This window comes from Phragmites australis, chromosome 1 (assembly GCF_958298935.1).
Source record: "Phragmites australis chromosome 1, lpPhrAust1.1, whole genome shotgun sequence".
In the NCBI taxonomy this organism is placed as follows: Eukaryota; Viridiplantae; Streptophyta; class Magnoliopsida; order Poales; family Poaceae; genus Phragmites; species Phragmites australis.
Genome location: NC_084921.1, coordinates 34,608,487 through 34,625,909, shown reverse-complemented (window position 1 = coordinate 34,625,909; position 17,423 = coordinate 34,608,487). Strand labels below are relative to the sequence as shown.

Here is a 17,423-nt window from a genome sequence, read left to right as displayed (position 1 = left end):
AATTTTAAGGATTTCTTTTATGCCCTGGATTAATTAATGATTATGACCTAAAATAAATAATTTTTTAATGAGACAAAATTTAAGGTTACTTCACTGAAGTAATTTGTCTAATGATTTATAATGTTTTTCCTTCATGCATTCGAATTTTTTATGATAATAGACCAAATAAATAATTTATGATGTACAAATTCACGATGGCCAAAATAAATAATGTTTAATGCACTAGAATTTTTTCAGTGAACTTAATGTTTTTCTTTTATGCACTGGATTAATTAACTAACGAGGCACAAATAATGACATTTTATGCACCAAAATTTATAAATATTTCTCTGAGTAAATCGGAACCAACGGGAAATTTTACTTAGAGAATTTTGATGTTATTTTGGCTGTGGTTGCATACTAACCAACGTTGTTTGTGGTCATGTACTAAATTGTATGATTAATTTTATTTACATCCATAATTCCTTACTTATCAATGTTGATTGCGATTATGTGCCATTTATGTATTCTTTTATTAAAAAATTCTTTTCTATTTTTTGCCTAACGTTGATACGGACTGGAATTAAACTTTTGTGTGTTTTGCATGATTTTAATCAGATCGGTGTAGGGTTAATTTTGTGCAAATATTTACCTCATGATAATGTTCTAATCCGACTCAATCTTTCCCCTTCAGCTCTTAACGCTTCCTCTATTGCCATCACAATTGATGGCAATAGAGCATCTCATGGGGAATAATTTTCTTGCTTGAAAAACTAAAGTAATAGTTATCCTTGATGTTTTAGATCTTGATTATGCACTCAGGGTGAACATTCCCACTGCTCCCGCCGTTGGCGTTGAGAATTATGATGAACTTAATAAAACTTATGATGCTATTGCTGAGAAGTGGGAGCGGTCGAACCATTTTGTCTCTATTGATTATCAAGAACTCTATATTAGTTAGGATAAGGGGAGCAATCCTTGACTCTGATATTGCTAAGACGTAACTAGCGTCCATGGAGGAGCAATTCAAAGACACCTCTAAGGTTTATACCAGTATGCTCATTCAAAGATTTTTTAGCACTAAGTATGATGGGTCCGATAGTATAAGAGAACATATTATGATGATGAATGACATGGCTGGTAAGCTTAAGGGTATGGACATGGAGATCTCTAAGGATTTTTTTGTTCGTTTTATTATGACCTCTCTACCTCCTGAGTGTACTCCATTTAAGATCCATTACAACACTCAGAAGGAGAAGTGACCATGAGCGACTTGATCACGATGTGTGCCCAAGAGGAGGAGAGACTAAGGGTCGAAAATAAAGATTATGTGTATCATGTTAACGGCTCCAGCAAGAGAAAAATTCTAAGGGGATTATAAATTTAAGAAGAAACTCCATTAATAATGCTTTTATGTTTCTTACATCAGGAGGAATCTTATTTTAGTTTCTTCGTTGGATGATTGTGGTTATTAATGTAATTTCAGGATAATAAGTGTATCATTAAGTTTAAATTCAAAAATTATTAGTCTTGTTTTCTCTGAATTAGTTCTTGATATTTCTAAATGTTTGTGATGTGAATAACAAGACTTATTCGAAATTGTGGAGTTGACTTTTTCACCGCGTTTCGAGGGGGAGAATAGAACGTCTCATAAAGGAATTGTTTCTCCACCCTTTAGACTCTTCTAACTTTGACCATTGCATAAATGAGGGGGGGGGGGCTGTTGAGGTTTCTAGAATTCCTAATGGAGCACCTAACAATGAGCCTCAGCAGTCCCAGAAGATACCAACTCGTATAAAGAATGTTCGCCTAAAGTTTGAGCAATAATGATGAATGAGACTTAGTAGAAACTCTCAACAGAACTAAAACAGTAGGCTATAAATGGATCTACAAAACAAAGTATGCCTCTAAGGGAAAACATCGAAAGGTTCAAAGCAACACTCAAAAGAGAAGCGATTGACAATAATAAGGAAATTGACAACATTTAAGTAATGTTTTGGTTTTGGTTCAAATCATAAGGAAATTGATAATTGCATTTAAGTAAAGTTTAAAAGGAGAAATTCACCATCTTAGTTATAAGAAGAATCTCAGTGAAGCTTCTTGCATCCTTTATAATAATATTCACTGAGATAGGTTCAAAGGCATATATTGATAGAGTACTAAAGAAATACAATATATATGAGTACTCTGTCTCGCCTGCTCCTATTGTTAAGGGTGATAAGTTTGAGACATTTTAATATACGATGTCTAAGGTACCATCATGAAGCTGATCAGATTAAGTCTGTTCTTTTATGCTTCAACTATCAGAAGCATTATGTACGTGCTCTGATTTAGTTTTCATAACCAAGATACTTGGCAGACATCAATCAAATCTAGGACTGGACCACTGGAAAGCCGTTGAGAATGTCCTTTGCTATTTGCAAGGCACTAAGTACTACATGCTTATATTTAAGAATTTGTTTGCGAGGTAAGTGGATACTGAGAAAAACCACGACATGTTATATTCATACTCTCGTCAGAGGAGCTATCTCATGAAAAAACTCCAAGCAGACACTTACAGTATCGTCATCAATGCAAACTGAGTTTGTAGCATGTTACGAGGCAACCGGGCAGACTGTATGGCTAAAGAGCTTAATACCCGGATTAAGGGTGGTAAGCAGCATTTTAAAACCACTTACGTAGCTTTTCTAAGTTGAGTGGTACTGTCAAATATATCGACATTAAGTATTATATTGTGAAAGATAGAATTCAGAATCAAACCATCAGTGTAAAGCATATAAATACCGAGTTAATGCTTATGACAGCGCTCACTAAAGGCTTATCACCCCATATTTTTCATGATTATGTTGCCGCAAAGGGGTTATTGGAAAGCCTACGATTCTGGATAAGATGACCATAAAGCAAACCAACTCCCATTAAGCATAACGAATATCCATTTCAAGATGGAGTGGTGCACTATAGGTATTTGGGTTTCAATGGTATTTCATTAGCTATTGTAATATTTTGCCTTGGTGTGTTATTTCATTAAGAGTGGGCTTATGATATTAGCCTTACGATCAATAGGAATAATATTGAAATTGATCTTAACAAACACCCTAACGGTCTCTAACTAATCACTGAGAAAATAAGAGGGAACCCATCCCACGCGCCCTGATTGCGGGCGCAACAACCTTCATCTTGGTTGCGGTCCCACGTCTGTTGTTGCGCCCCCACATCGTGCGACACTATAAAACCAGAACATGGAGTCCAGCAAAAGAGATTCATGAGATTGATGTCTGCTCTAGCCACCTCCCCAAATCATAACTTGATCCTAAAGGGCGTCATTATAGGGTGAAGACCACCGCAATCGTCACCACTACCACTGCCTTCACCACCAGTGGCTCTTGCACGACAAACAACGTCTTCAACGACATCGTGTCGTCTACTACTACATCATCACACCTACAACATACCTCTGCTCCTAGCCGCCACCAAGCACCCCAAACGCTGGTCAGTCCCACACTTCCGCAAACTAGTGTGTTCGATCTTAGGCCTAGAATTAATGGATTAGCACTCTATTAAGGCCTAACACACATAAAGACAATTTATTTATTTAAAAAAATCATACAATTAGCCACGTTTGGTACAGAATTTTTCCTGATTTCCACAAGAATAAAACTATTTCGTGTGAAATTTCAGTAAAATTTCTGCACTTCAAATGGCCCTTAAGTTATTGAGGAAGGACTGAAAGACATACATTACTGAGGCTCCACCGCTCCAGGAATGACCCCTTCAACAAAAAACAGTACTGGGGAAAAACTGACACCACCTCCCACCAAAGATTACAGAAGTACACAACTGTTGCTAAACTCAAGTAAGCCGAAGATTTGTAGCACTCAGGTAGAATAAGCCAAATAACCGTCAGTTCAAGTGTAATCCTGTTCTGAGGCTGTTAGGAGCTTCTTGTGTAAAGCTACCATACATCATTCAGAAACTGTGCTTCCTGAAATGTTCAGGGTACACCAGGTCAAAGCTGTGCTGGCATGTCCTAAAGACCTAAACTAAACCAGATCAGAACACCTGAGATCTCAGTCGGAACTGCTCATATCAGGAATATTGCAGCACTCAAGAATTGCCCAAGCACTTAATTAAGGAAATGCTGATATCATCTTGCCTCAGTTGTATACGAGTTCTCAATCTTCAGCGCATCATGTTCAGATGACTCAACCCAGAAGGGTGACAAAGCTACCACTTTCCCAATAATTATTAGAGTTGGAGAAACTAGATCAGCTGACTTGACTTCATCCACAAGATCCTTTAACAATGCGAACACCTACAGCATAAGAAACATTCAGCATGGCAAAGTAAGGTTAAACACAGTTTAGTTGGTGAGGACCTATGAGTCAGTACCATTCGTTGTTGAGGGGTAGTCCCACGCTCTACTGCGACAGCAGGGGTATCTGGCGGAAGGCCGTGCTTCATTAACTTTGGAGCAAGAGATGGCAGTGTTGACAAACCCATGTACACAACCAAAGTAGTGTCTGGATCGGCTGCATTCCCTGCCACATATAGAGGATCTGTCCCACCGTTTCTAGAGTGCCCAGTTAAAAATCTGACACTGCAACAAAGATTGTATATCAAAGAATATCCTGCTAAGCACTCATGAAGTACAATGTGTCATTTGCTGAATACAATGTCAGAAATGAACTAGTTCCTTTCCGTTCATATAGCAATGCAAGAGGCTACAAAGCCAAATATTTTAGCTTCTTGGCATGGCAGTGTCACTCAATCTTTCAGTGAGGCATTTTTTATACCTCATTACCCATAGCACATCAGAACAAAGCGATAAACAAATGCAGTCAATAATATCAAGCACTTTGACTGTGCAGTGTGTACACATATGGTCATGGAAAAGGCAAGCATTTGAGTATAAGCAAGTAAACTAGTAAAAATCAAGCCTCAACTCTAGAGATAATGTTCAGTATAAAACAAAAAGGCATGCCAACTAAGATGCATTTGAAAAAGTGTTGCAGATCCGAAAAGAAAAATGATCAGTTATGGTGAAGCGCAAAAGCCATTTTGAAGAAAGAGTTTTATATAAAGGGCAAAATATCTTGGACACATAATGAAAAAGATAGGAGTGTAAAATGCTAATGTTACCTGGTAGCAATACCCCGATGGGTTAGTGGAATGCCTAGCTCTGCAGCAATTCCGGAAGCAGAAGTAATTCCTGCAGAATTTGGATCCAAGTAGTTCATAACTGGTGCCAAACAACATTCCAAATTATCCAAGTTTCCATAATGGACTTCTTAATACCTGGGATAACTTCAACTCTAATTCCTTGCTGCTGTAGGAAATCCATCTCTTCTCCACCCCTTCCAAAGACCTGAAAGGAATGCCAAAGTAAGTTTATGCCCATGAATATACCCCTCCAAGGTAAAAGTACATATGAAATGACAATGAGTTCTCTGCTAGAGTAGACACTAGCTCTGTTTGAATATAATAAAATACCCAATACTGATACTACTTCCTTGCCTCTATTATTTTTAGAAAAATACAATTGCAGGAGGCTCCATGGCCCCTCTATTCTTCCTGTTTTTTACTACTATACATCTTAAGCACAGAACATCGTTCATTGTTTTTATCGATTTATGCCAGGTTATTTCACTGAGAAGTATTTCTGCATCGATAATTGGACATTTAATAAGGACAGGGTTCATCGTCTACAATGCTTGATATTTCTCCATCCTACTAATCTTATTTACTCCAAGTTTAAGAACTTCATGTAAAAGGTCAGACAGTAACTTAAAAAGGATCAGCCTTGCTTTCCACTTTTATGATTTGCTAACTTGATCGAGTAACAAGTCACAACCATAATGTATTGACGATATCATACTGATCAGTATCAGTTATATGAATTTATCGCTTGAAAAACCAAAAGCCTGATCACTGACATTAACATGTTAACAAGGATGAATTGTTGCTTTGATTCTAAAAAATAGTCCCCGATGACAAAACATGACAAAACCAATAGCCATATTTCCAAAACCTGTTTAACATTCAAGCCAGGCTAACAACTGGAAGTGGCAGATGAATCCTCTGGTGCTAAAGCAAACAAGAGCGACATATTACCAGAGGATCACCGCCTTTCAAGCGCACCACATTGGCACCAGCCTCCGCAAAGCTCAGTAGCAGCTCGTGGATCTCCTCCTACATTGCATCAATCAGACATCAATCTTGCAATACCAACAAGGGGAAGAAAAGGTACAAAATCCTAAGCTGAGGTCGCCCCAATTCTCTGTTTTCTTCAGACAGCCATATGGCATGCTCTGTTTTGCTTCATGAAAGTTGTCATTGTAAAAAATGTACTACTAGGAACTGCAAACGCAAATAGATAATTGGCATTTCCAACTTCAACTGATCCAAACCGAAGGGAAAGAACAGTCTTTCTCACCTGGGTGCGGCTGTGGTATCCCGCCGTCTTGCCGACGTAGAGCAGCCTTGCGCCCTCCCCGACCAGGTCCATCACATCGTTGGACACCAGGCGGTCGTAGAGCACCAGGTCCGCCGACTCGATGGCCCGGACCGCCTTGAGCGTGAGCAGCTCGGGGTCCCCGGGCCCCGTCCCCACCAGCGCCACCCTGCCGGGCCCGCCGCCGCCACCCTCCCCCTCTGCGCCCCTCCCCCTGGACGTCCTCAGCGCGTCCAGGAGCCTCCGCAGCTCCGGCAGCTGGAGCGCGATCTCGTCGTCCCGGCGGCCAGACGCCGCCGCCGCCGCCGCCGCTGCAGCGACCGCATCAGAGGATGAGGAGGAGGAGTTGGAGTAGCCGTCGGCGGCATAGGACCAGGAGTCGCGGCGGTAGCGTGAGGAGGAGGTGGCCTCGGTGAAGGGTGAGGCGGCGGCGCGGACGGCTCCAGCGCAGGGCCTTGCGCCGGCGGCGGCGAGGGAGGTGGATGCGGTTGTGGTGGTGGAAATAGAAGCGGGCGGGAGCTGGAAGCGAGGCGTCCGGACGACGAGAGCCATGGCGATGGCGGTGCGGGAGTGGACGCAAGGCGGGACGGGTCGGTTTTATACGGGGTCGCCCACCGAGAGAGCTGAGCAATTCTTCGCCGCGTGTGGTTTTGGATGGGCGAAGGGGTGGACGAAGAGCAGCGGGCGGGACCGCAGAACGGAATCGGAGGAGGTGCCTCTTGCCGGCTTGGCCTTGGGGGCATCGAAAGGCCAGGTTCAATGAACCACAGCGCCAGGGCCCTTTTTGGTGGTGGCGTACGGGCAGGTAGAGCCGTCGAGGTGGGCAAGTCCGAGTGGGAGTGCGCCTCTCCGCGCGGGCTCTACGGTCGCTGGGGGTGTGGCGGCGGCGGGGCGGGTTCGCTGACGCCATCGCAGAAGTCAACCAGAGCTGTTCGCCTATTTTGCTGCAGGGGTGACTGATCGGCTCTTGAACATGACGGCATTCCGCTCGGAAGATGCGGAACTTTAGGGAATTAGGGTTACCATTTACTAGTAACTATGCAGTGCTAGCGTGACTTTTGAATCTGTAAGACTGTAACTGTGCGTAGTCCGGGCCACTGATTTTCTCAGAACAAGGGAACTCCACCAGGCTCAACAAGACATCTACGGAGCATCTAAAAATAAGGTGAGAGTAATGAACAACATGTTATCATTTGTATAGATTTATGTAATACATAAAAAAGTAGCTGTTCTACAAATTACATCAGTAAACGAATCTACCATTCTATCCTTGAGAAGAAAGAAACTTCGATGTAACAGAAATTTCTTATGCATTTGTAACACGTAAGAATCACAAGTACAACCAGCTGTTACAACTCCCAGAAGAATGTACCGATTGCCTAATTGTGTACAATAATTTGTAAAGAGAAACAAAAAATGGCCTCCTAAATCTGAACTCAGGCATGTCAATTTCCAAGATACCTTGATGAGCCTCTTCCTTTTGGAGTCTATTTACTCCAACGGTAAAGTGGAATCGAGGCAAGGGCTGATCATCCTAGGAAGACAACATTCCACAGAAGTGACCTTGTACCAAGATCATGTTCTTGGCATTTTTTTCTCTGGAAATGCAACAAATAATTTTGAACTTCAGGTGTGACGTCAGGTGCGTTGACTAGGCTACCTGTTGAGGATTGAGCATTTACCTATACAACTGGAATTTTGAGAAGTATAACCGAGCAGAAATACAGACATACAGAGATGGCGATCCCAGCAACAAAATTTTGATATAGACGATTGTTGTCTCTACTGGGAATAAAAGCTGTCTTCAAGACGTTTGTTAGCTCAAACACTCTGTACGATATCTGCAGTATAAACAATGAAATGAGTACTCCTGATGATTCTTTTTGAATGAATCAAAATTCAAGTGTGTTTACATACAAGAAGGTATATTGCTGTTACAAGCATAAAGTTGAGCATTGGGTAGCCCGGAATGAAAGATAGAAGCCATTTTGGCTGCCCATTAGGCATGCTAGACCTGTATGAATAAGAGAAATCGTCAATAACTGTAAGGAGCTCCAACATCTTGACAGGAAGAACCAAGAACAAAAACCGAAAGGAGCTACAACATATTGACAGGAAGCACCAACTTTATTTGAAAAATTAGCATGTCTCCTTTTGCATAGTTCATAGCCAAAGTAACAAAGAAAAGTTGTGGCTCTGTTCAACGTTTCAACAAGGATCTAAATTTCTATGGTACAGTTGCCAGTTTTTACTGGTATCAGCCAGGGCATCAAAATGGGAATGGATGACATATTATGTTCAGCATATCCAGGGCACCAACACTCAGCGAATAGAAGCTGCACGGATTCGACAACTGCATGACGAAAGGCTTCTCCATGGCATAGGCTGGAATAGGAGCTTGGCCCAACAAGGGTTTGCCTGGTATCATATTCATAGACAACTTTGACCTGAAGTACTAAAAACCCTATATTGATTTGGTTACTGCTAGGTGATAAGGTGAATAACCTATTTCCATCATTATTGGAGGTTATCAGTCTGCTACCGGCAAACACTAGGCCAGTGACAGCTATGATTGTGACTCATCTGATCTTTTGAGCTAACTGAAAAACAGGTTAATATGGCACTTTTACCCATTTCAATTTCCAGATGCTATATTCTGCTTACATGAAAGAAGTGAAATTGGTAGTAACTAGTAAGTAGCATAAAGGCCCCAAAATGAAATTTGTAGGTGAGATTATATTCTGTTTCCACAAGCGAAACCAGCAAAGCTTATTTGGAACTCAAGATGTGACGGGCTACCTGTTTGAGCACTAGGAACATTGGTAATGAAGTTTTATACTTTTATCACAAGTAGAACATGAAAGTTCAACGAAGAAATTGGAAGGTCGTTTCGTTCATAAAATCCAAAAGTAACATAATTTATAAGCCCAAAAGGAATATCTTGTTGCTACAGAACAAGACACTTTCATGTTCTCAAAGGAATACAGTATTAACATACTTTGAATTACTTTGCGTATTTAACCATATGCATGGCAAGTATAAGATGACTACTTCGAAGTATGGTTGGTCATAGACACAAACACATACTGAAAACAAAAACTAGGCATCGTACCTGAGCCAAATGTGGATCTGAGAGATATAGGTCTCTAGTGTGATCTTGCCGAGCCAACTGACAGCAAAAAAACAGGTTAAGTGCTCAGAAGTGAGAATGTGCACTCTACAATAAAGCATCTAAACCACTTGATAATAAAACTTAATACTTACGCAAAAAGAGTCAAAGAGGCACTCCTCAGCTGCTGGGTGCAATTACGTAAGGCGATATATACACTGAAAGAAAAACAGTGCTAATGTTTAAACTGTAAAATATATCTGAAAAATTCTGCAAATACCGTATTGATTTTGATTAGCATTCTTGTGTACGCACGTGATAGGAATCCATGATGTGTAGGGATGGTACTTGTTGTACGTGAGTTTGTCTAGCTTGTAAATATATTCATACCACAAATAACCAGCCTGAAGAGAGGAAACAAAAAAGGCTACTTAGTACAACAGTCAAGTTAATACATTGGAGACAATGTAAAAGTGACCACAAGAGGTATTCATGAAAAGTGTTACTTACCACCACAGAAATAGTAACAATAGCTCCCTTGATTGACAATCTAACCTTAGTTTCCAATTCTTCAAGCTTCTCCATCCATCTTTCAACCTGTTCAGTGTTTAGGACAAAAGATCCATGTTCAAACTTCTAAAACCCTAGTACTGGTAGAAGAAAAACAAGTTGAGATCACAGCATATTTAGATGCATCCAACATGTCTCGTTCACTTTCTCGTTCCTACAGAGAAGGACTAAGCGACTCAATAGAGGGACATACTAATCAAGATAAGATAGGAACTTTCTCGTTCATACATGCAGATTAAACAAAAACTGTTCCATGCAAATCTTGACACTTACATTTGGGTGGAAGTAAGCATATATCATTCCAATAATCCAAATATAACGATCAAGGCCAGATCGGAAATGCCACTCATGCAAGAGGGGTAAGTTTGCTTTTAAAGGCTCTGGGTCTTTGTAGCCTGCATTCAACAAAAGAGGGTACTAAAAGGTTTATTGAAACATCATAATAAAATCGAAATCTAGAGAAATGACAATAACTAACCCATTAGAATAGTGAAGGGAGCCCACAGAAGCTCAAATACACCAGGAATTTCCCATATCAAGATCACTGCCAAGAAGCAACCCGCAATCTTCGTAGCCATCACCGATGGTATCTCATTATACTTGTTAAACAGACCAAGGCAACCATATACCATAAGTGTAAAAAGTGTGTGCATAGGGCATATGTAATACAACATGTAATCATTGTCGAGGACAATGCAACAGAAGGCCACAAAAAAATTGAGCCTCCACATCATCTGCATGGAAAGATATAGTACCACTTATCAGTGTCTTATGTGAAAACCAATAACAAATCTAGGACATAAAACACATTAGTACATAGAATAAACAGGGTTAGAGATCAGAATGGGCACCTGAGCAAATCTTGCCAGGCTGAAGTCTTTCTTAATGTAATAGTATGAGAAGTTCCCAAATCCAGTCATCCAGACATAGGCAGCAATGAAAACACGAATTGCATTGTATATTTCAGTAGCAGCAAAATAGTGGTACATTAAAAACAAGACCTGAAAACAGTAGATTGAATAGTTAGAACAATTGTTGTGTCATATCTAGCCCATTAGGGCCATTTATATTGGTCCATCACATCTGTTATGTGCAGGAATTACTGTTTACGCACGTGAGCAGTAACCGCGCCGCTGTTGCGCGAGGCCGGGGAGGTTAGGATAGATTAGTTAGTATATCTATTGGTATGTTAGGATTCAAATTGATTTGTTTAGAGATAAGTTAGGAGCCGGATTAAATTAGTACTGCATAGAGATAAGTTTGGTAGAAGATAAGTCAGGAGTTGGAATTGATTTAAGATTGTAATTTCCCCTCTCTATATAAAGAGGCAGCCGCGCATCATTGTAATCCAGCAAAGAAGAATCAATCTAAGTCTCCCTTAATATTCTAAGTCTTCCTAGTCTTTAGTCTAATTCCTCCCCTAGCAGCCGATACTGCCCGGCTATCCTCCCCGCGGATGTTTATCCCCCTAATGATCCTCGGATCTAACATGTTGCCTCTATGGTTGCAAAACACAATAGGTGCAAAGAATAAAAACAGTATATAGAAGTGTGGACCTCTGCATGCTGCAGCACAACACAAAACAAACTGGCAAAAAGTTTCCCAAACAAAAAAAGAAAGATTTTATTGATGCCAGTTGAAAGAGGTAACTCATTGAACTGTAACTAACGAAAAAAATGGAAGGCGACTTCTTTGGTAAAACATAAACATAAAAGCGCATGTCAGTTATCAGTTAAGACAGAGAGGGGCATCAAAACACTAACCTGCATCCAACCTTTCCATTCCTCAGTTTGATGGCGGTTAAGATAGAGTATAGACTTCCCTGAAGATGCTGATTTGTCATTGTGCCTTTTGAGTGAAGTCAATGCTGACGCTATGATGAGAAGAATGTACAAGAACAGAAACAGATCACGGTTGTAACTCTGGCAAAGTTAAGACAGAAACAAGTCATGATAAGAGAAATAATGATTAACAAAACGTGATCAGCATTAATATCTCACAAATAATTATTGCACCATTTGGAATCTGTAACTCTGTTTATTACAAAGCATATGGATTTTTTTTTAAAATGCTAGAAGTTCTCAAGCAGTGAGATTATCAAAACAATTTATTTGCACACAAAAGGGAAGTTTTTTCTTTTTGATTAATCAAGGATATAATTTGTTTGATTAACCCTCAAAACCTGTTAGAAAACCAGAATAAGTTAATAACTATATATTCCTTCATGTGTGTTCAGTTGAAACGGTCGAATACAGTACACCAAGTAAAGACGAATATTTAAGCTTGAACACAAAAAGACAAGAGGCACATATTTTGAGATGATAATTCACATTATAACCAGTTTTGGTATTAGAGTTGCAGAAGTCTGAGAAACATTACAACTAATCAAAGAATCATCGAGTATAATTCAAGAACAAAAAAAATAAATGGGTTCACAGATGAAAGAAAGGAGGTGAAACATGTAAAATTCTGATGTCATAATTTGGAAAACAAATACATATTGCACTTTGAATATATTTAACAATGAATCACTGAGAATGCAGAGAAATTCCATAAAACTGGGACAGTATCAATACCTTCTTGTTTTCTGGAAATATGTTTGTTCGGTCACAAACATAAAAGTAAACCATAACGATGCCAAACTCAGACCTGTTAGACAGTTAGTCAGTTACGGGTTGTAACTATCAATGAACAATTTTACAGAGGATGGAGCTTATTTTAAAGGGTCTTACATTGCTCTCAGTACAGCACGGTTTTCAAGCAGGAAAGACTCGTCCATTGTTATAAATCTAAAACTTGCAACATTGAGATGTCAACAACCTGAATTACATAGATCGCAATCATGAATCACAATTATGTTATTCTTACAAATTACCGTATAAGGTTTGTTTTCGTAGATATGTTCCGAAGCTTTGTAGATGGGGATTTTGACAGGCCACCTTCAAGCAATATTGCCTTATCATCTGCTCTGACCGTTTCCTTCTCCAAATTAGAATCGGAGTGACTGTCAACAATAAAAGAATGCAAGGAAAGCAGGAAGTTAGGGTGATAGTATTTGGGACTTAATTCCAATTCTAAGCTTAGAGGATTCATAAAAGGGACAATTTCGATACTGAGTATCTCTGCAGAAGCCTTACACTTTAATGGACGAAGATTTTCGGTATTCCAAGACTTCTGAATAGATCCATGCAATGAGAACAGGGAATACACCAAGCAAAAATGACACCTACAAGAATGAGCAAAATGGTGAGCTCTGAGCACCATCAGTATGTACTGATATCAAACCTACACAGACTGAAGTTCATCCAAAAAAGCAATATAGAATAGAAAACTTAAATACAGTTTTTCTTTTGGCAATTCATTGTCCATTGTCCAACTTTCATCCTATAATTACATCCATTTACACTGCATGCTTTTAGACTTTTAGTGTCATTTTTCTTTAGGAACAGGATTATATTGCTGGTCACAATGTAATGGATTTGGCATGATAGTTCAATTGTGTAATGCAAGTCTTGCTCTGGGAGTGCATCTAAAAGAGAAATAGCAACATAAGGAAGAAATATGTCCTTGCCTTTCCTACTAGTACAATACTGCAAAATAAAATCATTCCTCATTCTTCTCAGCAACAACTGAACTCCATTTGTGTTACCACGGAACTCAATTACATAGACGTAACTTAAACAACTGACAGGGAGTAGCTATCCTTTTTACTATCTCAAAAATCAAGCTAAGATGCCAAAGATGCAGATGAAAACAGGAAGAACCAGTAGGTGGATAAAAATGCACTTGAACAATTGCCGGTAAGCAATGCAGATCCTATCCAAAACGCAGATGCACTTGCTTCTCAGGTGCGACCTAACTAAATACGACTAACTTGAAATCTAAGACACCTCCGAGGGGACAACAGCCTACCTAACCTCTTGGACTCACACGCAAGACACAGCACGACAAGCTACCAACCAGTGGTTACTACGTTTCCACAGGATGTTCGGCTTCAACCATCCGGTCACATTGCACATGCTGATTTAGTGGACAAAACTCATTATCAGCCAGAGATTATCCAGCAACCACTCGAATGGTATCCATATCTATCAACAATCAAATCCATGCTGCTCACGCTAACCCGGAAACGCCATGAACATACAGAACTGCATCACCACCCCCTAGAGTTCCAAATTTTCTCGAATTCGAGCACACACACAGCTGCATCCGGTACGAACGAATCAACAGACTACCCATTTTTGGAAGCACCATTGGCGGACAGAACAGCTACAGTACGCATGCGCGCTGCCCAACCCAGCAAGCGTGAGCCACGAGAGGCGCCAGGAGAAGCCAAGCCAGCATCCGCGCGTACCTGGCCAGGTGTGACGGGGCCGAAGACCTCCATTCCGCCTCGAATGCTGGGCGGGACCTCGACGGGGCCGGCCGGGATCGGAGACGACGGGGGCGCCTGCTGGGATTCGGGATCAGGAGGCGCTCGAAGAGGGTATATATATGTGGGTCTAAAGCGCGCGCGGGGGGTGGGGGGATGAGGGGATCTGAAGCAAGCGGAGGCGGTGGGTGGTCGCCGTCAGAGGCCGGAGGGGGCGGGGCCGGGAGGAGGGCGGCGAAGGGGGTGGGGGTGGAGCCGTGGAGGTGGTCACCGCGTACGGATGTTGATCGCGTCTGCGTTCGTGGAAGGAAGGGGCTTTTGGACGATTTGATAATCGGGGAGGGAGGGAATCATGGAATGGAGAGGTTTGGTGAGTTTTTGGGACTTGGCAGTGTCCAATCACATTGCACATCTCACCAAATAAAGCAGCGATTCGTTCCGTCCGCCCTGTAACTAACACGATGGATGACTGAAATTTCAAAGACCCTGTCGGAGTTCTCCGATGCAATTTGTCCATGTGAATGGTATCACATGCGTCCCATTTATTAAATTCTAAAAACCAAGACGGAAAGGCTAACATAGAGTTAGAGATATTTCTTTTTATTTTTTAAAGTTAGGTTTGAGAAGGTATAGTAAAACTTAATAAACCAAGTTTGAAGAGTGCGGTGAAGCTCTCAGGTAGAAGGGATTCGACGGAGTCCGAAGCTCAAATTGTCCACTGAAACCCTAAGGTCGAAGGAGGATATCGTGAGGACCTAGAGCAAAGGCTAATTTAAAGAGAAACCCATAAATTAGCTGGAACTCGTAAATAAAATAGATGAAGGGAGATCCCTGGTAACCCGGAACGAAAGGTCCAGTACAAGTCATCCAAGACACGTGTCGAGATTTGGCTGCTTAGGGCAATATAGGTAGACAATGATTATAATACCCTAAGATATTCCATAATATTCTCTAGTATTAACTAGAATATTCCTATGGATAAGAGGTAAAGATGTAATGATGATGGGAATGGTTCACATATGCCTATAAATACCCACACTCATCTAATGTAAAGGGATGAAATGAACAGTTATTACATCAACAATCACTATATTGTTCACTGTGTGCGATCACGATCACAACATTTAGCGATGTCCGTGGGGATCGAACCCGCGACCACGCGGTTGTCTCATGCCACCGAATACCAGGAAAGAAAAGGCGCAAGCATCTATAGATAACGAGAGAGGCTCGGAGGTCCCTTCGCAACAAGAAGGAGTGGTTACGACCAAGGGGTCGGGGCTTCGGCCGAGGCCCCTAGGGTCAAAATACACAGAGTTGGCATGGGTGTTTCGGGCGGAGAAGGGGGTTTAGAGCGGTCATGCCAGATGACCATAGAGGTCGGATGGCTACGCCCAAGGCCCTGGAGCGTCATCGTGCTCCTTCATATGCCCCAGTGAATCATGGAGCAGGAGTTCGCGATGGCAATGATGCACAGTACATAAGTCATGTGGAGGAAGCTAACAAGCAAATCCAAGAGCTGTGCGAGGAACTTAGGTTCCTCCATCAATCCCTCTCATCTCAACAAGGACCTCCAGGAGGCCTCAACGGCAACGGAGACTCGGCAATACTTCATCAACGAGTGTCAGAAGAGCCCCATCGACTACGGATGATAGATCAAGCCTTTCCGTTGGCCACAAGTCTACAGATACGATCATGGCCTACGGGGTTCAAGATGCCTCAACTGCACTTTTACAATGATGAAACTGACCCGAAGAAATTTGTGATGAGTTTCAAGGCCAGAATAGAGTCCGCTGGGGGAGACGAAGCTACCATGGTCAAGGCTTTTGTCCTAGCCATCAAGGGAATCGCTCTCTCATGGCACATATCCCTCCCAGCGAGAACGATATTCTCCTGGGAGCAGCTTCAGTAGGTTTTTCTCACATTTACAGGGCAACTATGCGGCTTTGGTCACCATGGGTGATCTGTTCACAGTTAAGCAGAAGGAAGGCGAAAGCCTAAAGGAGTTCACTCGATGCTTTGTGCGGGTAAAATGTTAAGCGAAGGGTCTTAGTGATGATACTGTGACAGATGCTGCAAGACAAGGTCTCCGTCCGGGTGCCTTGGCCTCGTGCCTAGCACGAAAACCGGTAAGGTACGTGGACGAGTTGTTCACCAAGTTGGAGGAGTACTTGAGGGCCGAGGAGGACGAGCTTCAAATACATGCAAACAGGCTGACCCTAGAGACCAAGATCAGTAGGACGAGTGAAGGGAAGACACCCTAAGGAAGGGAAAAGGAAGAGTGCCCGAGGGAAGCCTATGGGCCCTCAGACAGGCACATAACACCATCATCATTCTCACCAACTAAGGGGCCATAAACAAGGGGTGAACAGCATCGAGGAGAGTCAGCATCGAGGAGAGCTCGAGTAGAAGCAAGCAAAGAGGTGGAGGCTCGATGAGGGGTCGAGGCCACGACTTCGGGTGGCCCAGGCCACTGTATTGCGCAATACATGGCAAAGACACGAGTCACACAACCAAGTTGTTCCCTCATGCAGTGGCCCTAAAGGAAGGGGTAAACGGATAGTCATCTGAGCCTTCGGGTTCGGGGTCTTTGCACGATCCACGGACAGTGCACCATGTGGAGACAAGAGGTGAACCCACTTTTGAGCCAACTCCTGCGTACAACCACCCACCCTACCACCTCACATCATGGACCAGAGAGCCCATCCTTTGCATCAGTCGTAGATGCTCGAGTTACCACCGCCCCCGTCAAGAATGGTTATTAAAGCCCCTCCAACTAGAGCAAGGTCCATCAAGAATGTGGAGGGGCCTTGCAGCATGATAATGGACATCTTCGGGGCGCCAGCAATAAGTTTAAGTCTAAGAGGCAATGAAGGGAGTATGTGCATAGAATTAATCATGTGGGAACTAGTTCTCTGATGGTCGGGTCTGGGTGGTCGCACCAC

General features: G+C 42.0%; 2 protein-coding genes across 2 annotated transcripts; both read right to left on the bottom strand.

Moving 5' to 3' along the window:
- Positions 1 to 3,536: 3,536 nt before the first annotated feature.
- On the bottom strand, positions 3,537 to 7,085 carry LOC133916370 (S-adenosyl-L-methionine-dependent uroporphyrinogen III methyltransferase, chloroplastic). The gene is made up of 6 exons (XM_062360015.1): positions 6,413 to 7,085; positions 6,091 to 6,168; positions 5,275 to 5,344; positions 5,119 to 5,188; positions 4,369 to 4,576; positions 3,537 to 4,291 (listed from the first exon to the last, which is right to left on the bottom strand). The coding sequence occupies exons 1-6, from the start codon at positions 6,980 to 6,982 to the stop codon at positions 4,124 to 4,126; spliced, it is 1,164 nt and encodes a 387-aa protein (XP_062215999.1). The 5' UTR covers positions 6,983 to 7,085; the 3' UTR covers positions 3,537 to 4,123.
- Positions 7,086 to 7,596: 511 nt separating this feature from the next.
- LOC133916362 (protein REDUCED WALL ACETYLATION 1-like) lies at positions 7,597 to 14,864 on the bottom strand. Its single transcript, XM_062360003.1, has 16 exons — positions 14,464 to 14,864; positions 13,247 to 13,335; positions 12,985 to 13,113; positions 12,842 to 12,898; positions 12,686 to 12,758; positions 11,873 to 12,031; positions 10,961 to 11,110; positions 10,588 to 10,843; positions 10,383 to 10,504; positions 10,050 to 10,136; positions 9,855 to 9,943; positions 9,695 to 9,757; positions 9,543 to 9,599; positions 8,348 to 8,444; positions 8,113 to 8,271; positions 7,597 to 8,028 (listed from the first exon to the last, which is right to left on the bottom strand). The coding sequence occupies exons 1-15, from the start codon at positions 14,494 to 14,496 to the stop codon at positions 8,113 to 8,115; spliced, it is 1,620 nt and encodes a 539-aa protein (XP_062215987.1). The 5' UTR covers positions 14,497 to 14,864; the 3' UTR covers positions 7,597 to 8,028.
- Positions 14,865 to 17,423: the final 2,559 nt, after the last annotated feature.

Bases quoted from the DNA above. Each gene is read 5' to 3' on its own strand.
- LOC133916370 (XM_062360015.1), bottom strand. From the start codon at position 6,982: ATGGCTCTCGTCGTCCGGACGCCTCGCTTCCAGCTCCCGCCCGCTTCT. The intron at 5,345-6,090 runs GTAATATGTCGC...CATTCCTTTCAG, and splicing joins TGAAAGGCGGTGATCCTCTG to GTCTTTGGAAGGGGTGGAGA. The intron at 4,577-5,118 runs GTAACATTAGCA...TCTTTGTTGCAG, and splicing joins CATCGGGGTATTGCTACCAG to TGTCAGATTTTTAACTGGGC.
- LOC133916362 (XM_062360003.1), bottom strand. From the start codon at position 14,496: ATGGAGGTCTTCGGCCCCGTCACACCTGGCCAG. The intron at 12,032-12,685 runs GTATTGATACTG...TAACTTTGCCAG, and splicing joins TATTTCCAGAAAACAAGAAG to AGTTACAACCGTGATCTGTT. The intron at 10,137-10,382 runs GTAAGTGTCAAG...AACACTGAACAG, and splicing joins ATGCTTACTTCCACCCAAAT to GTTGAAAGATGGATGGAGAA.